Genomic DNA, 24,864 nt, shown 5'->3' on the forward strand with positions numbered 1-24,864 from the left:
AACATATTTATTTTAATTAATTTGTACAGCTTACTTGTAATCGGTTATAAGTAGTGTAAAACGTATTAGTTTGTACTTCATTTTCTACTTTAATTCCCAGTTTTGGACATTGTGGTGGGTTAATCATCTATTTATTCATGTATCTTTTTACACTGATCTGATATCGAGAAATTGGGAACCGGATCGGAGTTGAGAATAAATCGAGTAGTGTTCTAGTTGACTTATCTTCTTTCACTCGCATGCTTGTCAGCCAATCAGGTGATAGAATAGTTTTCTTTTCTCTATCCCACTTCGAACTCACGCATACTGACCTCAAGTTTAAGCCGGTCAGCCTATGGGGTCAAGGTGTTAATCTCTAGATTAGACAAGTTATCCTCAGCATCAAAAGTGGGTAGACAGATCAAAGACATAACAGGAAACTCATCAATTCAATATACAGCAGTGGGTTCAGTGGTTAGTGCGTTCGAAATCCAACCATTAAGTAACAGATTCTAAGCCTATTGCACCTAGTTTGATTTGATTAACACCTATACATAATTAGAATATAGTTCGAAATGAAGTACACAAATTGATACTTGATAAATAAGTTAAGTCATTATATATTTAAAATCATGGCGAGACTTTAAATTATGGACGAGCTAATCAGAAGCGTCTGAGGGATTTCAAGGTCACGGCGCCAACTTCAGTGCTTAATGCTAACGTACGATCGGTTCACAACAGATTTTGTACAAAACGTGATAACTGAGCGGCTATAACAAATAAAACGGCGGGACTATGGTTTGTGGATGAATCAACCAGGTATAAGATAATAGATCTCGGATTTTGGCGCAAAATTCACTCACCCATTTGGCTAAACAGAGTTTTGGCATTATGGCTGGTGTCAGTTCCTGATGAAAACTCTATATATAACTCCTAAGGCAAATTATGACAATTATCGCGAACTGGAAAATAAAAGCACCAGTAACACTGGCTGCAGCCAGGTACTAATATATATATGGATATTTGGAGAGCGTACAGACTTCTTCAAAGGCTTGATTATGTGCATCGTGTCGTTACGCACAAGTAGCAATTTGTGCACTCAACAACCGGAGTGCACATAAACAATATTGAAGCTATGTGGTCGTAACTGAAAGAGTATTTGAGAATTTATCATGACTCGAGAGGCCGACTGTTCTGTAGCCGTATGGATGATTTCCTCTACTGCATGCATTACGATTTTAGAACCTGTGAACCTCTTCCTAACGTTGACAAGTTCTTGAACCACGTATAAGTGTATCCGCTTTATTTCTCTAGTTATGTATAATATATTTTTACTCTATACTGACTGTTTGTTGATTGGCTAATATTTTTCAAGGTTGCTTAAGGTTCGTCCATAAATTAGTCTCGCCAAAATCATATACTGAAATATGACTTTACTAAGAGGAGGAAATTATAGTTATGATTGATTTTTAAAATGTAATTGAAAAATCTCATGAATACACATGTTGTTTAAACTATTTCGTGAATTGGTTGAAGTTAGACATAACACCGTTGGATACCGGCTTAGTGGTCTAGAGGTCAAGCGTTCGCGCGCTGAACTGATAGGTCCTGGGCTCGATATCTCGCGGGATGAGATTGTGGGTATGCACTGCTGAGGAGTCCGACAATAGGGCGAAACGGCTATCCAGTGCTTCCAGGTTTTCCATGGTGGTCTAGTTTCAATTGACTCATGATCTCAACTATTGAGACTACTATAATTTTCACAAAATCCCCTTCTGATATTAGCCAATATCTACTCACTAGTGACTGGCTTCACGAGTTATTTCCTGGAGTTCTTGTGAGGAGCAGTGATCAGTGGAGTCCGACCAGGTCTGTTGTGAGATAGTAACTCCCTGAAGAAAATGGTGGATGTGTCGCTCAATTTCATGGATTGGTCAAAGTTAGACATCAACACCATTGAATGCCAGCCTAGAGGTTAAGCGTTCACGCACGAGACATATCGCTCCTGGGTTCGATATCACATGGAGTGAGATTGTGGATACGCACTGCTGACCAATCCCATATTAGGACGAAACGGTCGCTTTATCTCTCATATTTTTAAAAAAGATAATTAGCCGGGGTCCCACGTATTATTATTATTATTAAGTGAAGATTAATTACACCTTAAGGAGACAAATCACATTATCATAAGAATCGTTCGGACATAAAGATTATCTATGCCTAGTAACAATCATGAGTATATATATATATATATATATATATATATATATATATATATATGCATGTATAAATATTCCTGTTTTTACTTATATTTAGATAAAAATTGAAAATCAATTAGTTTCCAAAGTCAACACAATATAGAAGGAAACAAAATAGACAAAACAAAACAAACAAATTATTAAAAGAACAAAATCATTAATGTGATATAACAGAAAAGAAGTAATAGAATAGAGCACTTTTTCACACACACACACTCCCCTCTCTCTCACACACACACACACAAACGTCAAAATCATCACAGGAATTGAAAAAAAATTACACATATATATATATACCTCTTCATAAGAGACAACTAAATAAATGATGTGGAAACAAGCAGTGATCATATGATAAAGTGGCTTTCCTCTTGACAACAAGCGCAATCATCATCATCATCATCAACAACATCATGATTTGCATTACATCATACCATGAATACGTATCCAATTAGAAACACAATAATATAATATCAACAACCTTTAAGGATTTTAAGAAGACACCCCCCCCAACGTGAAAAGGAATCTGAAACTAAAAGAGGAAATAACGAAAAGAAGAAGAAAGAAAATAATGAGTTTCACAGAGAATTGATCTTGTAGTGTGTAATATATGTGTGTACGTGTGTGTGTATATACATACCGATGTTTCTATAAGTATTCCGAGTGTACCCACACACACACACACGAGTACACATGAGAGAGAGAGAGAGAGAAAGAGAGGACCTCCTTTCTATGTAAATTGATCATAAAAAATAAATTTGATGTAATATGGTGTGGATTTTGTTAAATATTATTGCATAATTATATAAAACATGTATATATATATGTATAGCTTCGATGTACATTAAACAGTAGTATCGGAATATTTAAAAAAATTTCTTTTTTTGGTATGAGCAATTCAATAAGTTTTTTGTGTTTAATACTTTGAAACAGAAAAAAGACAAAAAAAAGGAAAGAGCCAAGTAACAACAGGAATCAGGTTTTACCATTGAAAATACACCAATTCATACGCGCACACACACACACACATGTGCGTGCATGCGTGTGCGTACTTATGAACATGTTGAGGAAGACATGTGTTGTCAATTGATAAACATTGCAAAAAAAAAAGAAATGTAACAAGAGAATTTAAGTTTAGTTGTTAAGTATGAAATGATGAGTTCATATTCCCTGTTTATATGTATGCATGTTTATACGATGGTGAGGGGGGCTCTATCATCTAGAAAAAAGCGTTTCCTTCAATAGATAGATCATGTAAATTCTCTTATTATTATTATATAATAATTGATTACATAAGTTAACTTTACAATAGAATAATATGAGAGGTATTAAAAGAAAAAAAACACACACACATACACATTTACATTGATTGTTCACAATACTCAAAATTTAATCTAAAATTACATGATAGTATCATAGAATTAAAAGGAGATTAGATTAAGAAAGAAAAACATACATCTGTAACCGCTCCTCCTCCTTCTCCTTACCTACTTCAAATGGAAACAAATGACTGGTTCAACTGATCAATAATGTCATAATTCATGAGATGAAATGTTAAAGAGTTGGAAGATAGATGTGTATGTGTGTAGTAATAGTAGTAATAGTAATTAGAAGGATAGATGAAGGAGAGTATGAATACATAGAAGATTATATGAATATTGATAATGGGATAGATTAATCAATTGAACAAAATCCTATTGAATATAAAGTACTTCACACAATCATCATCATCAGGAGTAGATGGAATTAGAATAGGAATTTGTTGTTATTATTGTTCTACTACTACTACCACTACTACTACTACTTCTTCATCATCTTTTTCTATAAAGTGATAATATTGAAATGTTGGTATTTTACATTATTGTGTTTGATTTCTAGCTTGATCTCGAGCGACCAAAATCAACGGTGTTAAAGAGGATAACGGTTTCGAACGTCGTACAATAAAAGGATGCTAAAATATTATTAAAAAAGTTTAAAAAACAAAAGAAAGAAAATTACATAACATTTCAAGAATATATTGAAATACATTGAAATTTTTATAGAAGTTCCTCAATGCCCTGGTATGGCCGAGAGTGCGGAGAGTCAGCTCTCACATGGCCACGTGCATACAACCACTGTCACACAATTCCTACTCACTACATTCTCGCGGCATTACTGTTGTTTACAAAATTGAGAGGACAATAAGAGAATGTGTAACGGAAAGAGAACGATGAAAATCCCTCCGCAGCGTTTTTGTTGAACAGTACTGTCATTTATTTATTTCTTCTCCCTGTTGTGTATTTTAACCTTTGTTCAGATCTTGTTTAACCACATCTTTTGTTCTCCAGTCTCCCTCGTTTGAGCCTTTATTATGTGATTTTGATTAAAGAATTATCTTTTGTTACCTAATTTTCTATTGCATGTTGCCGGACTATGGACAGAAAGGTCGTGTTTGACTAAGCTCAAGGTCATGGCGTGGTTCAGTGTTTGACTGTTAACCTTCTGACTATCTGCTTGAGAGGATTGCTGGAATCCCTTCAGATAGATATTTGATCCCATCTTGTTGGGGATATTTGTATTGATTCTGAGGTATCGAACCCTTTGGTACTAACTGTTTCTTTTATTGTTTAGCGCGCTACTTTGCGTTAGAGAAACTTCTGACTGTATAGCACAGTCTGTACCGTTTGATGTATTTTGTATTTTTGATGTAATTTGTTCTGTTTTCTAAATTAGAACCGTTTCTATTGAGCACAGAGTTTGTGTTTTGATATAATATAGTACGAGTATCTCAAAAACACGTTGTGAGCTATACAGAGGAACGTGGTCTGGTCTAATCGAATAAATGTTGAGTTCGTCAGTTCGTCCGTTGTTCCATCCGAATATTGGTTGTTCGGTTGCTACAGAATGTCCAACGCTTTAACCGAGTTGGTAGACACGGAGAGCCCACCTAGGGCAGTTCGAAAACCTTTATTCCAAACCAATGGTGCATATGGGCTGGCTCCACTATCCTGAGGGAACAAATGGCATATAAACCAATCGTTGGTCACCGGCTACCATAGGAGTTACTCCAATACCTTGTGGATTAGACCTTTAGGTCAAAGGCTCGGGGAGTGAACTCCTAAGATAACCATTTACTTCGGTTTGGGCACCTGGGCAGTATCCCAGCTCTTACACAAATCGAATGATTTATATGGCGCATATGTATTCGGTGCCCCTTTGTACTAATATTTATGTATTCAAATGAATAACTGATTATATAAGCTATTTAAAGCTTTATAACTAGTAGATTCAATGTGAATTAGATGAATTTCAATACTTGCTAAATAACTCATACATAAAAGATGATGCTTGACATAAGAGATAGTAATATAATCAATCCAGATAATGACAAATTAATCAATACCAATGAAATGGTCATTATGTATTATAGAAGTTTAAAGTATACACATCTATTTGATGCTTATTTATTTATTCATTTAAAGTGGATATTTGATTCATTCTGTGAAAATGAATCTCATACAATGAAGGGACTGTATGATTCTGTTCTAGTATAATATGAATTATCATTTAAGGATAATAATAATACACTACTATATCAATTGATAAACATTTACTATTACCTTAAATGATCTATGATTGAAGTTATGATTATGATTATTAAATAAGGATAATAATGTTGAATGATTGAATAATGTGGAACCTAACATGATTGGACAGATAAATTAGTTCCAATTATCATACTACTACTGAATAAGCTAATAAATAGAAAATCAATATGGAGAAAGTTAACAGTGATCGAAGATAGTGACATGGTGTGCAGATGTAGACTATATGGTTCGAGATTTGTGTGATCATCGTAATCAGTGATTAGAGGGTTTATTCGACATGGCTCAAAACTGTTTTCAATGACGCAGATATGTTCATGCTTTATCTTTCTTGATGTGCTAAGTTTCTGAATTATTCTAAAAGGTATTTTTTTTTTATTCCATGAATCCATGCGTTTTTTAAAGTTACATCTTGGATGCCTAATCTTTACTACTGCCATTAGTACTTTTGTAGTGAACGAGGCAAAATCCGACTCACACGTCCGCGTCATGCCTCCTGGATAATGAAACGAATGACTCATAAACTAACGTGAGCGGTAATACGGGTGGTGGAGATCGGGCTAATCATCCACTCTTACCTATACCGACCAATCGATTACGAAACCCACAGAAAAACATAGCACAATTACATTTGGAATAGAAAATGACAAAAATTTTTCGAAAGTGGCGCATGTATTATATGGAGTTGCTCGTCATTGGGCAAACTCCAAAGGATTGCAGAAACAACTGTTCTAGCCCCGGTAGTTGTGCCGTGCTTCGATGTGGACTGTTTCTCTCCAGAAGGGCCTAATAGGCTTCACCAATTTATTTGGCTGGAAGGGGGGAGTGACGAGAACACACATGGGGACAACCAAATGTATCTCAATACAAAATTACAGAATCTCTCAGTAAAATTTTACAACTATACAATAAATACTTCATTTGCAAAATGTTAATCAATCGTTTCATGCTTTCTTGTTTCGTTGTTTCCACACCAATCATCCTCTTTTCTCTGATCTTCTTAACCTTCTGCCGCCAGGTAGTTCACTTTCGATTGATGATACATAATACTTATATCTGTCGACATCAGCAGCACACACCACACTCTTACTACCTATAGTATTCCAGCATCTTGCTGTACCGATATGGTGTAGCAACCTGAACCGATGCATATATATGCCAAATTCTACATTGTGCATGACTTACCGATGTCCTTCTGTTTCTGAATTGTTTGAGACATTTTACTCATCATTCATAAGCAATAACCATGTTGAGAATAATCAACATGTTAAATTACGGTAGAATAGGTAAATAGAGAGTAATGTGAAATGATAGTTCACCAAATTTTTACAACTTAATGAACTGATATCAGAAATATTTATAGAAAAGAAAGGTTGTGACTAGTAGTAAAGTCCAGGACGCACATTTTACTTTATTTGGAACTATTCAAAAGGATTTTCCTGTCGAATCCCAGTGTTCGTAATCATAACGAGACTCGAACCCAATGATTATCACTTCAAACAGCCACCCATATTTACTCAGTTAATAAGTCAGGGGAGCTGCTAACTTGCTAAACGAGTATGATATTTATATTATTATTATTAGTAGCAGTAAGAGCGGAAAGTTGGGGAATTATGAAAACCATCATCCAGAACATACAAGTGTTTATCAACAGCTGTCTGTGCAAAATACTTCAAATCCGTTGGCCAGACACTATCAGCAACAAACTACTGTGGAAGAGTGTTGTAACGGGTTGACTGCAGGTTTTGATAAGCAGCGTCTATATCGATCGATTCAGTGACACGGAAACACGTAATGAACGACCTAGAGTCCCGATTGGCCCTGCTTCGCTGTCTAGCCCAGCCAGTTGAGTCCAGAACGCAAATCTTAGCCTCTGAGATATGAATCGTTGTATTTCAAACATACTCTGTTTATATACCAACTAAACAGACCACATCGTACCATAAAAATAGAAAACAACATCTGTACAATATTTAACGATTGAAATAAATAATGGCCAATAGGTAATACCCATTTAGAGTCCAAGGATATCATTAGACTTAACATGATAATGATTGGTATATTCCTCAGTATCCCTAACAAAGAGAACAAACCAGATCCAGTGGAGGAAGAAACCACAAAGAAGCACTGCAAGTGGATGGGACGCACATTGTGGAAAGTATCCAACTGCGTCACAAGGCAAGTCCTCACATGGAATCCTCAAGGACAAAGAACACATTACATCGAGAAATGGATACAGACATAAGAAGAATGAACGACAATTGGATAGAACTAGAAAGAAAAGCCAAGGACAGAGTGGGTTGGAGAATACTGGTCGGCAGCCTATGCTCCATTGGGGGTAACAGGCGTAAGTAAGAGGTCGAGCATTATTCCGCTATTGATATATCAACAATATTTCTAAAACAGTATTTTCTAATGAATAATGAATAGATAAATACATAATTAAAAGGACATGATTTAAGAAAAAAAAAGAAATACTCACCTTAAGTAGTTCAAATGCAGATGCACGTAAATCTACATTGACTTCAAGGCATCGATCTAAGAAATCTAGAAACTCTGCACTTAATTTATCACGTTCTTTAATCTCTGGTTTACCGTTTGTACCAATTAAATAAAGAGCCTACATCATTTCATTCAAATGTGTGTGTGTTTTTTTTCGGGAAAAAGAGAAGAGAAAACACATACATAAGTAATTTATGACATGATGAACATTTTTGTAAATAACTATCAATGTTTAAAACTTAACATATTGGTAGTGATTTCAATAGTTCAGATCATGAGTCAATTGAAGCTAGATCACCATGGAAAACCTGGATACCGGTTCAGTCAGTCAGTCAGTAACAACGTAGAACTTCGTACGTACGTACGTACGTACGTACATCAGTTCGAGTTGCCACACCACATTAGCACAGAGATGCAGTTGTCGATTCAAATCCCGTAGTGGTAGAGGTAATAAGAGTATAAGCAGTAATCGGGAAGATTAGGGTTTGGAGATGTTATTTAAAGAGTATAATCCAGTGAAATAAATTTGGAAAGAGGAAAATAGGGACATGAAGAATTCAGAAGATTAGAATTTGGGAGAACACAGAGAGTGGATGCACCTGCGCCATTGCAAATGATTTTGAGTCATGTCATTCAGGGTCTCTAACCATCCGGTTAAGTAGTCTAGTGGTTAAGCACTCGTGCGCCAGACTGATAGGTCCTGGGCTCGATATCTCGCGCAGCGGGATTGTAGGTACGCACTGCTGAGGAGTCCCACAATAGGATGGAACGGACGTCAAGCAGTGCTTCCAGGTTTTCCATGGTGATGGTCTAGCTTCAATTGAATCATGATCTCAACTATTGAAATTACTACAATCTCCAAAAACCCTTTCGGATATTAGTAGTGATGATGATGAGTTCCAAATGATTAAAGTGAATTTAAAAGGTACCAATAACATTGATACTAGCAGTTAAGATAGATTTGGAACTTAGATGAAAATGTATTATTGAATAACTAAGAATAAGGGATTGAATCATGTAAATCAATCTAGTCAATCATTAGAGTATAAGTTACTTTATAACAACAGATCAATGGACACCACCGACATAGATATGACAGTGGAATACTCGATGTTGCACTATCCAGTATGGACAAAGATAAATTATTATCTCAACCTCCAGAGTGTGCTCTATAACAACAGACATACGTTGTTAAATACAGTCAATAAATGTAAAAAATATATATGTACGGAAGAGATTAGTTCATATCGTCTTCAACTGTTTGATTTAAAACGACAAATCATATAGTCAATATACTTATTACACTGAACTTTTTATAGTTGATAGAATCTGATGTCTGGGTAAAGAAAATAATGATTCGTTGTTTATTTCAGTCAGTTACAATGTAGAACCAGGTAAACATATGCATCGGTTCAAGTTGCCATACCTCATTAACACAACAAGATGAACACTGAATTCATAGAATTAGTTACTTCAACGGTAGTAATAGGTTGTTTACTTAGTGCAGATTAGTAGATAGTTGATATATTTTCTTACTTCTTGTTATTGTTCTTATTATCTGGTGTTGACGTTGAGATCTACTGACGTTTTATTCAGGCCAGTTATATATTCTTGATCAAAGTGGTGTTAAAGTTTTGTAGAATAGACACTGGTATAGTATCTACTGTAGATATTCGTCTGAAGTAAATTCGTGTCTTATTGGTGTAAAGCAGAAAACCGAGCATTATTTCAAAATCCAATTAATACTAAGAATTACTGGTTGATATAAGATGGATCACCTTCATACATTGTGTTGATACTAAAAAAAATACGTTTTAGTCTACAATAACATGTTATTAATTAGTCACTTCTTTGCAGTCAACCACTAAACGCTCTCAGTCTGAAAAAATCTAAGACGATGAGTTAGATATATAGAGTTGTACAGAAACAGTTATTCTACACAGCTTTGTGTTTATTAGCATCAGTAATCTTGAAAAACCTTGTTCTCTCCCAAAGATTTGAGAGATACCCCAGTCAAAAGTATTATCACTAAGCTTTTTTGCCCACAATATAGTTTAACATAGACAAGGTTGTACATAACTCCTCCTGGAGCTCCTCTGGGGCTACTGCCGGTCCCAAGCCCGGATAAAGGAGGAGTGTTGGGTATGGGGTTAACGACCCTTTCCCGTAGAAAACTAACTCGCTAAAAAAACACTAACCAAAAAAATTATTCAAGCCATCAAAACTCTGTCCTGGGAGTTAGAAGGTTTTCATTTAGAAGAGTTATGACGCCTCATGGTGTAAGTCGAGTTACTTCAAAAGCCACGCGGCTGATGCCCCGTACGGCAACCAGAGTGACCATTTATTTAGGTACATGGAATGCTCCATTGAGAGTAACAGGCGCAAGTAAGTAAGTAAGTAAGTAAGTAAGTAAGTAAGTAAGTAAGTAAGTAAGTAAGTAAGTAAGGAATGTAAATGCCGACCAATTATGAGATATTAATTAGTGCTTATTAATGATATAGTGTTTCATCACATTGACTGATCATTAAATAGTAGTCTTAAAAACTGACAGAATTCTATTGATCAAGCAGTAATGCGACCCACTAGTCTACATGACAAAACATCACGTGCATTATATTATTTATTGTTAGGTAGTTGGATGTAGTCAGAAAGAAACCCTACTTGACCTAAGTTTTATACTAGTTGAGATTCATCAACAAAGCATATCTGCAATCTTCAAGAATCTAATGCTCCCTATAAATATAACTATTTCACAGGTCATTTGCGGTTCGAGTATCTCAGTGGTAACGTCCGAAACTGTGAATTTTTCATTCTATGTGTAATAACATCTCTCATTCTTAAAAAAGGACTGTAAAGATGAGTTTCAACATATGCTTATTGCTAATGAAAACATCATAACTATCAAAGTGACAATAATACAGCTTTGAGATATAATATTTAATCAACTGAACAGTTGCATCTCAGATATGTGGAACATTTAACTCATTATTCATTCATTCATTGAAACTCTACTCATCGTCTTTCTGTTCAGACATATGAGGAACATGTGTAACATACAATCTATGTAGTAAATATGTTTTATATCTTAGAAGTAATTAAATCCTTTAGATACATATTTGCATATTATCAATTCAATTGACCAGATCAATGAATATTTACAACTATACCTTTAGTCGATAGATGAAGTTTACTAATGATTTGATAAAAGGGAATACTAAAAAACTCTTATATTGGAAACTAGAATAACACATATAAGCGAATGATATTGTTTCTAATTAGATCCCCCATTAGGTCTTGCTCCCTAGGTGGTTGAGAAAGATTATGACCATAATAATACACAGCTAGCTGAGATCTATCACATTTGATAGACAGAGGTCAAGTAGTAGGTAGGACCGAATCCTTTAGAGCAATTTACCGCATAACTACTACTATTCTTTATACGGTTTGATTCCATCTTTTATATATAGCAGAAGCCATAGGGATTTGGAGCTAACAACCCAATTCTTTGTATTCATTATAATAAATTTTGACATACTTATCGTTTCCGTGGCTGAATTAGGCTTGTTGTTCATTTATTTTTCTTCATCACTTCCACAAATATATTCTTTACTGTTTAATTATTTGAATACATCTCTTATTGCCTAGTTTTGATCATTTTTAACGATGATCATTTGACTATGGATTTTTTCCTCAAGTTTTGGTCTACTTCCCATCTTGAGACATTGATTCAAACATTTGTTATTCTTATTTATTTCAACACATAACTATTCTTACAAAGGGGTACCGAATACATATGCGCTGCATAAGTCATTTGATTTTTGTGTGGGTTTAGATATTGACCGGGTGCCCAAACCAAAGCAGGTAGTTATCTTAGGAGTTCATTCCCCGAGCCTTTGACCTAAACGTCTAATCTACAAGGAAGTGGGGAAACTTCAGGAGATACAGTCCTATGGTAGCCGGTGACCAACGATTTGTTCATATGCCATTTGTTCCCTCAGGATAGTGGAGCCAGCCCATGTGCATCATTGGTTTGGAATCAAAGTTTTCCAACTCCCCTAGGTGGCTCCTCCATATCCACCAACTCGGTTAGTGCGCCGGACATTCTTTTTTCATCCTCTCAATTTCATGAACAACAGTAATGCCGTGAGAAGGTAGTGAGTAAGAATTGTGTGGCAGTGGCTATATAAGCATGGTCATGTGAGAGCATTTCCAGAGGGAGAGCTGACTCTTCCCACCTTCGGCCGTACCAGGGCATTTGGGGGCGTTATTCTTATTACAACTAATATCTGTTATTACATCATCTATTCCATTGTTATCATAAACTACCTTAATAAATTTCAGATTACATGCGTTAAAATAAATATTACTGTAAATTAAATTGAATAAACACTAATGAAGATCTAATAAAGAGAACAATATTGTTCATTTATATGTTGTGCTAACAAAAAATGCAGTTTAATGTAAGGCATTAATATTTAAGTGATAAATTCCTTGTACCTGATTCAAACTTTATTTGTCTACATTGAAGTTCTACAGAGATTTAATTAATCAGATTTTCATAGCCGAATTAAGTAAATGTATAGTTCTGGTAATCCTTTACAAAGTTACCCAATTACAATTACAAATATTTATTTTTGCACATACACACATATATAATGCTCAACTATCAATATAATGACTGCATTTCAATAATTGAATGCCCCCAAATGCCCTGGTACGACTGAGATTGAGAACAGTCAGCTCCCCCGCTCCAAATGTTTTCATATCGCCACGCTTATACAGCCACTACTATACAAACCCTACTCACTGCCTTTTCGCGGTATTACTGTTGTTTACGAACTTGAGAGAACGAAAATTGAATGTCCGGCGCATTACCGGGTTGGTAGACATGGAGGATCCACATAGGGGAGTTGGAAAACCCTCGCTCTAAACCAATGGTGCACATGATCTCCACGATCCTGAGAGAACAAAACGCACAGGAACCAATTACTGGTCACCTTCTACCATGAGACTGCATCTCCGTACGTTGCTCCACTACCTTGTGGGTCATACCTGTAGGTCGAAGGCTCCGGCTGTATCGTCTTAATAAAACTACCTGTTTCGGTCTGGGCACCCGGACAATATCACAGTCCATACACAAATCAAGTGACTTATGTGGCGCATATGTATTCGATGCCCTTTTCTACCAATATTTATGTGTTGAAATAAATAAATAAATAATAAAAACAAAAACAAAGGAAAAATTTACAAGACTGAGAGGTTTTATTTTCCCAACGTTTCAAATATTCAATAAGTGTTTTGTATCAAAGATTTCTAAATATTTTCTGTTCATTTGATCAGTGTAGACATTGTATAATGGAGTACAATTTTCATTAAATATTTCATTTTCGATCTAACATTTTCAGTCAGTCAGCAACAACGTAGAACTTCTTGTGTATGTACATCAGTTCAAGTTGTCATACCACAACATTAGCACAGAGATAATAATTGTCGATTCAAAATCCCATAGTGGTAGAACTAGTAAAATTAGAGGCAGTAATCGGGAAGTAAAAATTCACTTGGTGTTGTTTTACTTGTATCTTCCCATTTTGTTATTTAGGACTGCAATGGATCAGTTTCATGTTGGCATATGTACATCCTGTGCGGATTGCCTCGATATAGCCTTAGGTCACATGGATTATAAGCAAAGATGGATGATAGTGGCTAGTAGTGGAATCCAGTTTGACGCGCGTTTCGTCCTATTTGAGATTCGTCAGCTGGGAAAACATCGCAAAGACGCGAGTAAATTTAATTGATATATCTTTATGCGGCTAAAGTTGAGATTACTAGGCAAGAAAATATTTAAAAAACAAATAAATAAAAACTTACACGAACAGGATTTTCATTTAAATATGGTGGTTCACCATCAATCATTTCAATAGCCATAATACCAAGTGACCATATATCTACTTTTGGTCCATATTGTTTTCTTGTTACTACTTCTGGTGCCATCCAATATGGTGTACCAACCATTGTAGAACGTTTTGTTTGTTCTGGACTAAGTTGAGCACAAAAACCAAAATCAGTTAATTTTACTGAACCATCTAATCCTAATAAAATATTATCTGATTTAATATCACGATGAATCACTTGATTTTTATGAAGAAATTCCAATGCTTGTAAACACTGTATTGTAATATAGAAGTATAATAAACAATCATTTGAATGTATCATCACCATCATAACCATATTGAATTCAACCATATTCACAAGTGTGTACGTATTTCGAAGATGAAGAAGAAGAAGAAGAAAAAAAACATGTAGACAAACGAGAAATACAGAATAAATAGAATGAGAAAAATTACCATTCAATAAAATTTTGTACAGTAACATCAAGGACTGATCATAATTAGATAACTATTTGTAGTCAGCCAGCTACAACGTAGGACTAGGCATATATATATTAGATGAACACCAAATTCATAGAAGTAGTTCATTCAAAGGTGGTCATATATAAAAGAAATAAGAATTGGTTGGTAGAAAGAAAGGTACAAAGCAATTTCAATCTCACGGTTTAAGGAGAGACAAAGAGTGTATACATCTACGCAATTGTGATCGATTCTGAACTATGTCACACACAGTCTCCAATCATTGGTTACGATAGTCACGTCGACTCCAACCAAGTAGTCTGCATCTACTGACATGGCTAAGACTAGAAGTTGGTGACTTCAACCACTGATGCTACAACTTGGTTTGGCCATCCCTAACTTTCTCCCAACCATCCCCTACACCGGTTAGCATTGCACGTCGTGGTAATCGATGTTCAGGCATACGTAATACGTGGCCCAATCATCTCAGTCGATGAAGATTCACAACCTCGTCAACTGATTTACCATCATTCCCTAATACCCTGCGTTTAATCTCACTATTACTTACCCGGTGATCCCAGAAGATGCGAGCAATATTTCTAAGGCATCTGATCAGACTTGCAAGATAAGTGAAGTTGTGAACGCGTCCGACTACTTCACTCCCTATCCTTAGTTCAGGTATTGACGCAGGCTAGTCCTGAAGTAACAACTTGCATTTATAGAGAGAGGAGCGCATCCCAAACATTCTGGCATTGTTGCTCAGTGCTACCAAAACGCTCTGTATTTTATCAACGTCTTCACTAAACAGGACTATATGATTCACTATTTGTAAGCAAAGAAACATTGATCAGTTGTTTTATTTCAATGTGGGAACTTCTCGAAAGTGCACACTTACATCATGAGGGACTATATACAACAGCTTCAGGTTTTGTGGTAAGTGCCTAATATTTTCGATCAATGAATTGAAGACTTGATAATTGGATATTACAGACTTCAATCGGTTCGCGATGCTTTGAAACAATCTTCCGATGTCAATAATCTATGATTGCCTTATACTTGATATTGTCGAACTCTACTACTCACAGTTTCCTATTAGAATTACAGAAATTAGTCACTAGTGAGCACATGACTATTAGATGTATGGAGGATTTGTGAAAAAAAACAACAGTAAACTAAAGACATTTAACACTAGTTTACTTAGTTATTACTAACAGTTAGTAATTCCCCGTTGTTGATATTCAGAACTGTAATTTACCAGTCTCTGCTGGTGTACGTCTACCATGAAACGACTGTCTTGACATGGTCATAAAGTTTGAAGTTTTACAATATTTACTATATGGTTTAGTGAATAACAAGATTGTGTTTGAAGCGATGGTTGGTGAACTCAAGTCTAATTGTGGACATCAACACTGCGATGTCGTAAGTAGATCCAACTGACTAGTCCCAAATAGGAAAAATGAGTTCTTGATTTCACTGTTAAGTAAGACAGTGAATACACTGAAATTAGTGTGTAGTTGATACGATATTTTCATAGCTACAATCGATTACGTACCAATCAGATCGAAATCTAAAGGGAAACGTTCAATTTTCTAAACTTAAAATGCAGGATATATATTCCATATATAAAAAAAAACTGCCTTTCTGCTTGTCTATATACACAAATTAAATAAATAAATGAAAAAGGAATTGGGAAATATCTCCTAAAAAAACTTTTCATAGTTTTATAAGCATTTCGTATAAGGAAATAAGGAAAAATCTCTGTGGGATGGTGGAGGAGATTTGTAGCTCAGGTGGATGATTATGATAAAGTTTTGTTCTGTGAGCCAGCTCAGAGAATCCGGTGTTCATTTTGTTGTGCGATTGAGGTATGGCAACTTGGATCGATGCACATATGTGCCTGGTCTTACGTTGTAGCTGACTGACTGACTGATACTTAGAAACCTGAAGCCTACGCATGTTTTGTATTTTCAGAGACCATTTGGTTATCTTTGAAATAATCCAGAGCGGATTACTGTCAAGTATACACTCCTTATGGTTGTGAGACAAACATCTAGCGTGTTTTGTTTACTCAACTTACCTACCTGAGTACTTTAAAATAGAAACATAGATGAAAAGATACCGAAGTTTTTTGAAAAAAAATATACATCCGTTCCTGAAAACTCACAAATCGACATTGAAGTGTGTAGATATTTGAAATTTATTTCTCACATTTACTAAATTGACCAAAAAAGTATGAGCTAGCTGGGAGTCTTATCGATACTGGTGGGTTTGTGTCGGATGAAATCTTGGTATGAATTCAGATAACCTACCTAGATTTTGTCAATTTGCATCACTTATGGTATACGCTAGATGTTTGTCTTACAACCAAAATGAGTGCATTGATCACCTCTCCGCTTTTTCCAACCAGTCCCAGTGTCGGCAAATAAATTCTCTGGGACGACATTCGTAGAACATGTCCAAGCCACCAATGTCGGTGTTTCAAGATGGTGACACCAATTGCATTATCATCTCTGTGCCCGAACACACGATGCCGAACCTCTGCATTACTAACATGGTGTTGTCACTGAATATCAGCAATCCTTCGAGGACAACAAGGATCAAACACAGAGAGTCATCTAACATCCTCAACTCGGAGAGGACAGATTTCATAAGCATAGAGCAACACTGCTCTCACCGACGTGTTGTAGATCCGACCATTCACAGTCAGACTAACATCATGGAGGCGCCAAAGATGGCCCAGATTAACATAAGCAGTTTTTAACACTATTGTTTTATTCGTAATTCGATAGATTTATTATTCTTGAATTATAGTTTCGACTTGTAATTTTGTTTTAACTACCACTACTACTACTACTTTTATGAATCCGGTGTCCATCTTGTTGTGTTAATGAGGTATGGTAACTTGGACCGATGCATATATTTGCCTGGTCCTACGTTGTAGCTGACTGACTGACCACCACTAATACTATTACTTACTTCTATTAACTTGATATTTCATTTCGTTTTATGACTACTGAGTCAAAAAAGAACATGGTATATATATGCACACTTACCTCTCTGCATACAGCTGCAATTTGTCCTTCATCCATTAATGTTTCAGTAACAACTTCTGTTAATGAACCACCATCTAAATATTCCATTACAACCCATAATTCATCACCAACAAGATAACTATCTAAATAATTAACAACATTTGGATGTTTTTTAACTTTCATTACATAAATTTCGTTAACAATTAATTCTTTTTTAGGTTGTTTTTTTAAATTCATTTGTTTTATTGCAACACGACGTCCAGTTGTTGATTCAATTCCACTGTAAACAACACCAGATGCTCTAAACAAAAAGGATATAAAAGTATATTAGACATTCATTATGTAATAACATAGCTGGAGTATTATCGAAAATTTGAAGACAAAAAAACACACATTGCAGTGAACAATTCAATAAATACAAATGTTTATTGTCCAAGATGGATTGGTCTGAGTATAGTATTAGGTATGATCGTGAAAGAGCGGATCGGTAAAGTAAGAGCAGCATATCTACAACTGAAGAACATCTGGAACTCAAAACAAATGTCTGTTAACCAACACTAAAGTCAGAATTTTTAAAACAAATGTCAAAACAGTTCTACTGTATGGGGAGGAAACTTGGATAACTGCGAAAGCCAGCATTCAGAAGATACATGTGTTTATTAACAGCTGTCTATGCAAAATACTTCGGATCCGTTGGCCAGACACCATCCGCAACAACCTACTGTTGTGGGAGAGAACAAACCAGATTCAAGCGGAGGAAGAAATCAGAAAGAAGTGCTGGAAGTGGATAGGACACACATTGTGGAAAACACTCGACTGTGTCACAAGGTAAGATCTCACATGGAATCCTCAAGGCCAAAGGAAAAGAGGAAGACTAAAAAGCACCTTACTCTGAGAAATGGAGACAGACATGAGAAGAATGAACAACAATTGGATAGAACTAGAAATGGAGGCCCAGAATAGAGTGAGTGGATTGGAGAATGCTGGTCGGTGGTTGCAAGGATATCTGAAAATCTCATGTTTAATTTATAGTAAGATTGTGGATTCGAATTGTCATGAAACGGATCTTTAGTGCATCCTGATTTTCAATTGCTTATTTAATTATTATCAGTTAGTAATGTAAAACTGAAAAACTCAATAATCTCCAATACAACACTCAAATATAATTATGAAAAAAAAACGATATTTTATGTATAATATCGAATCTAATTTTCAATCAATATTCATAGTTTAATTACCATTGAAATCATAAAATGGACTGTAATGTGAAGTGGAATTCATTTATTCATTTAAACACATAAACATTGGTACAAAGGGGCATCGAATACATATACGTCATATAAATCATTCAATTTGTGTGAGGGCTAGGATACTGATCGGGTGCCCAAACTGAAGCAAGTGATTTTCTTGGGAGGACACACTCGGAGCCTTCGGCCTACAGGTCTAATCCACAAGGTAGTGGAGCAACGTAAGGAGATGCAGTCACATGGTAGTCGGTGACTAACAATAGGTTCATACGCCATTTGTTCCTTCAGGATACTGGAGCCCATGTGCATAATTGGTTTGGAATAAGGGTTTTCCACCCCAACTAGGTGGATACTCCATATCCACCAACCCGGTTAACTTAAGCCTGTTACTCCTCGTGAAGGAGTATAGGCCACTCACCAGCATTCTCCACCCAACCCTGTCCTGGGGAATCCTTTCCAGCTCTTCCCAGTTGTTATTCATCCTTTTCATATCTGCTTCTATTTACCGACGTAATATGTTCTTTAACCTTCCTCTTTTCCGCTTCCCTTCAGGATTCCAACCTAGGGCTTGCCTCGTGGTGCAGTTTGATGAATTCCTCAATGTATGTCCTATCCATCGTCTTTTCCTGATTTCTTCTTTAGATGGAAGTTGGTTTATTCTCTCCCACAGTAGGCTTTTGCTGATGGTATCCGGCCAATGGATGTTGAGTATCTTGTTTGAACAACTATTTATAAATACTTATACGTTCTTGATAATAGTTGTGGTAGTTCTCCGCGTTTCAGCGCCGTACTATGGAACTAACTGTGTTGATGTTCGTATTGAAGATTGTGAATTTGATATTGGTTGAAAGTTGTTTTGAGTTCCATATGTTCTTCAATTGTAGGAATTTGGCCCTTACTTTGCTAATCCTCGCCTTTACGTCTGCATCTGATCCTTCTTGTTCATCGATGATGCTTCCCAGGTATGTGAAGGATTCTACATCTTCCAGAGTTTCACTGTTAGGTGTGATTGGGTTGATGTTTTCCGTGTTGTATTTGAGGACCTTGGTTTTCCCCTTGTGTATGTTGAGGCATACTGATGCAGAAACTGCTACTACACTGGCTGTCTTTATCTACATTTGGTCGTGTGTATGTGCGACAGGAGGGCTATGTCACCTGCGAAGTTCAAATCGTCTAATTGATTCCGAACTGTCGGTTGTATGCCGTTTTTTCCCTCAAATGTCGAGGTCTTTATAATCCAGTCGACCACCAAAAGAAACAGGAACCCGGTTAAAGCACCGGACATTCAATTTTCATCCTCTGAATTTCGTAAACAACACTCCCGCCGCGAGAAAGAAATGAGTAGGATTTTCTGACAATAGTTGTATCCACGTGGTCATGTGAGAGCATTTAGTGATGGAGAGCTGACTCTTCCCACTCTCAGCCGTACCAATGCATTTAGGAGTTTAAAGAAATAACTTTTATTGTATTATTCACTAAATAAATAATATCAAACTTTTTTATCACTAATTTATCAGATTACTTTTTGTCTCCCTCTCATAATGATATTATGAATAACATTCACACAGGCCTATATATATTGAAGGAAGATGGATGAAAGAAACATTCCTATATCAAAATATACACAACACATTAATTCTAAATAGATATTATATTCAATTCAATGAGATTAAACTGTTTTGTGTGTTTTATTACAGTGAAAATGATGATTGTGTCAGACAATATAATTTCAAAAAGAAATGAATGGTGTAAAAAAGAAACCAATTAGGTTGTTTGTTAAAAATAGAAGATGAACCATTTACAATTATCTAGATGTGTTTTATGTCTTGTTTTTTTTTCTTTCTTTCCTTCTTTCTCTCTCTTTCTCCCTTATTGATTAACTAACTGGATTACTGAAGGGTAGTTTCCAAAAGAATAAATAAACAACAGGAGGAAAAAAGTGTAACTATTAAACGATAGTAACAAGGCTATCGGTTTCTTATACAAAATTATAAAGTAAAAAAAAACCCAGAATGTTCTCAGTATAGGGTTGTGGAGATCATGAACCGACTGATGCTAGACAACCATTGAAAAACTGGAAGCAGTGAATGCCCATTTCTTCCTACTGTGGGACTCCTCAGCAGTGCTTTCAGGTCTTTAATGGTGGTCTAACATCAATAGGTTCATGATCACAATTAAAAACAGAATGTCTTTTATTTTGCATCACATAAAAAACCTTGGTAGATATATCACCATGTTATAATCTAGAGCACGTTTAAAACTATTAGGGCAAATTGTTTATTGTTATGATAAAGTGTAAAAAACAGCCTTGAACCAAGTAGTAGGCAAATGCTCAATTTGGTTCTATGCCGACTATGCATAACACATAAATCAAACAAATCCCTATGATGTGTTCAGATGAATGAGATTTTATGGTAGTGTCATTCCCGCCAAAAAAATGCCGTGGTACGACCGAGGGTGGGAAGAATCATATCTCTCTCTCTCTCTCTCTCTCTCTCTCTCTCTCTCTCTCTCTCTCTCTCTAAATGCTCTTACATGGCCAGGCGTACACACTGATTGTCAGGGAAGTCTTACTCACTACCTACTCACGGCATTACTGTTGTTCATGAAATTGAGAGGACGAAAAGCGAATGTCCGGTGCACTGACCGAGTTGGTGGATATGGAGGATCCACCAAGGGGAGTTGGAAAACCTTGATTCCGAACCAATGATGCACATGGGCTGGCTCCAGTATCCTGAGGGAACAAATGGCATATAAACCAATCGTTGGTCACCGGCTACCATACGACTGCATCTCCTGAAGTTACTCCACTGCCTTTTGGATTAGACCTTTAGGTCAAAGGCTCGGGGAGTGGACTCCTAAGATAACCACCTGCTTCGGTTTGGGCACCCGGTTAGTAACTAAGCCCACACAAAAATCAAATGACTTATGCAGTGCATATGTATTCGGTACCCCTTTGTAAGAACAGTTATGTGTTCAAATAAATAAAGTTGAAAAACTGAGTATTAGAAAATCAATAGAAAAAAGCTACCTAAAATCACTAGACTCAAGCCGATTTCATAATCTCGATTATGAAATACTTTCGGTTCAAATAGGACTTTACTAATCATTTTAAAAGTGACTGTAAAATCACAAGATTATTTCATAAATTCGATAACAGGCTATCTTTAATAAAATAATAGTTAAATACAGGAAAGAAATCAGTATATGATTGTGGAGATTGTTGAGTTTAGATTGATATAATAAACGGATCAATGTTAGACCATCACTGAAAACTTGGAAGCACTGAATGACCGTTCGGTCTTAGTATAAGACTCCGCAACAAAGCGCATCCACGATCCCGCACGAGGGACTCGAATCAAGGACTTTCGGTCTCGCACATGAACGCTTAATCTCTAGACCACTGAGTCCCCCAATACTAGAACGAAACAGTCATCCAGTGCTTCCAGCTTTTCAATGGTAATCTAACATTGATCCATTCATAATATCAATCTTAACAGAAAATAAAATTAGAGAAACATAAGTATCATTGATAATTTATAGAACAACATATGTTATACACTAGACGCCTATAAATAAACAAAACATGATCCGTAGCTAGGCCAAAAATATCAGAGAATAAAATCTATAAAAAAAAAACCAATTATAATTTAATTGAACATGAAACAAATTGTGTACAAGTGTAATATATGTGATATTCATACTATATGAGATTGAATTAAACACAATGAAATTATGATAAGAATAACTTAAGATGTTTTAAATTATATACTTGAGAAGAGCATGTATATGTGAGAACGTGAGATAAATAATATGCCCAAAGTCAATCAATCAACTACAACATAGGATAAGGCAGATATATGCATCGGTACAAGTTGCCACACTTCACTCATTAGCACAACAAGATGAACACCAAATTCATAGAACTTGTTAATTCAGTGGTGTTAATATACAAAAGAAGGAATGCGTATAGGGATATAATACAAAAAGAAAGAATGAGTCCGTAGAGTTCATAGTTTAAGGGAAGGCAAAGAGTGTATAAATCGATGCCATTAAGGTAGATTCTGAACCATGTCACACACAATCTCCAACCATTCGTCACGATAGTCACGTGGAATCCAACTAAGTAGTCTGCATCTACCAACATGGTTAAGACTAGAAGTTAGTGACTTCAACCACTGATGCCACGTTTTGGTTTGGCCGCCCCTAACTTCCTTCCGACCATCCCCAACACTAGTCAGCATTGCGTGTCGTGGTAATCAGTGTTCAGGTATGCGTAACACATGACCCAACCATCTCAGTCGATGAAGATATACAACATCACAAACTGATTAACCATCATTCCCTAATACCTTGAGTCTAACCTCACTATTACTTACCCGGTGATCCCAGCAGACGCCAGCAATATTTCTAAGGAATATGTGATCAAAACTAGTAACCTATGAGTATCTTCTACTCTTAATGGGCACGTTTCACAGCCGTAAAATAGGACAGAAAGAACTGCTGCGTAGTATACTCGTCCCTTGATTGATAGGCGGATATCTCGCCTTCGCCATAGGTGACGTAAGTTGGCAAAAGCCAAACGAGCTTTTCGAATCCGTGCTGAGATCTCGTCAGACATCAACCAATTAGGGCTGATCAGACTTCCAAGTGGAGTTGTCGACGCGTTCGACTGCTTTACTCCCTATCCTTAGTTCAGGTGTTGACGAAGGTCAGTCCTTTAAAAAGTAGATAAGTAGAACAAAAAAAATGAGTAGAACACAAACTTAATGAACATTGAAGACGTTATACAACATCTGAGCTAACTTTCATATTCAGTTTAACTGTATGCTATACATTTCAATAGTTGCGATCACAAGTCAAGCTAGACCACCATGGATAACCTGGAAGCACTGGACGGTCGTTTCGTCCTATTGTGGGACTCCTCAGCGGTGCGCATCTACGACCCCATCGGCTCAGTGGTTTAGTGGTTAAGCGCTCGCGCGCGAGACTGATAGGTCCTGGACACGAATCCCGCGAGGCAGGGTCGTGGATGAGCAATACTGAGGAGTCCCACAGTAGGACGAAACGACCGTCCACTGCTTCTAGGTTATCCATGGTGGTCTAGCTTCAATTAACTCATGATCTAAATTATTGAAATTACTACAATCTCCACAGAACCCCTTCTGGTATAGTATACAGTTAAACTAAATATGAAAGTTAGATCAGATGTTGTATAACGTTTTCAATGCTCATTAAGTTTTTGTTGTACTCATTTTTTTATTTTGTTCTACTTATTATTCCATCAATTTAGAAAATGATGGCATAAAGTTAAGTGTGATTTTTCCATCCGACATGTTGGGACATAGTTATAACAGACAGTTGTGGAAAACTTTAGCTAATAAGAATGAAATAGTTATTTATTTTTGACACACTAAAGATTGTTTTTATTGTTCTCCTTGTCATGCCTACAGAAAAATTGTATGAATTATTAAGTAAAGTGTCGTTTAAAGGTGTGTTTGTGACATTGTGAAGAAATAAAGAATTAGATGAGAACAGTTTATGACAGAAAAAACAGTTCAGTTAACAAAATCCATCCAAGATAGACTTGTTCAGCTTTAAGGAGTTCTTCTCAGTTTTTGATGTAAACAGGGATACAAGAAGCTCTGACAAACTACGAAAGCTATTTTTCGGGACGTTATTTCATTTTATTCAAAGCTTGTAAAACACTGACATTTATTTTTGTCCCTAGTCTATTTTACAGAACATGAGCTTTCGTTCGGTGTATCATTCATTGCCATACCCCTTTTTATTCCGAAGCTATTATAATTTAAACATAATATTTTGCACTTTATTGTCTACCCTAATTCCAAGTTTTGGACATAATTGTATTTTTCCAAATTATTGTACGTTGTAGTCAGGTAAATCACCTATTTATT

At 36.0% G+C, this 24,864-nt stretch overlaps 1 protein-coding gene across 1 annotated transcript in view; it reads right to left on the reverse strand.

Moving 5' to 3' along the window:
* PAK3_2 (Serine/threonine-protein kinase PAK 3) overlaps positions 1 to 24,864 on the reverse strand; it is an 84,560-nt gene that overhangs the window by 2,551 nt on the left and 57,145 nt on the right. Inside the window, exons 9-12 of the mRNA XM_051215289.1 lie at positions 17,721 to 18,000; positions 14,189 to 14,485; positions 8,301 to 8,438; positions 35 to 4,185 (exon numbers count right to left, since the gene is read on the reverse strand). Of these exons, the coding sequence (XP_051068494.1) occupies positions 4,093 to 4,185; positions 8,301 to 8,438; positions 14,189 to 14,485; positions 17,721 to 18,000 (808 nt within the window). The 3' untranslated portion in view covers positions 35 to 4,092. The remainder of the gene's footprint in view (positions 1 to 34; positions 4,186 to 8,300; positions 8,439 to 14,188; positions 14,486 to 17,720; positions 18,001 to 24,864) is intronic.

The sequence above is a fragment of the Schistosoma haematobium genome, chromosome 2 (genome assembly GCF_000699445.3).
Source record: "Schistosoma haematobium chromosome 2, whole genome shotgun sequence".
Taxonomy (NCBI): Eukaryota; Metazoa; Platyhelminthes; class Trematoda; order Strigeidida; family Schistosomatidae; genus Schistosoma; species Schistosoma haematobium.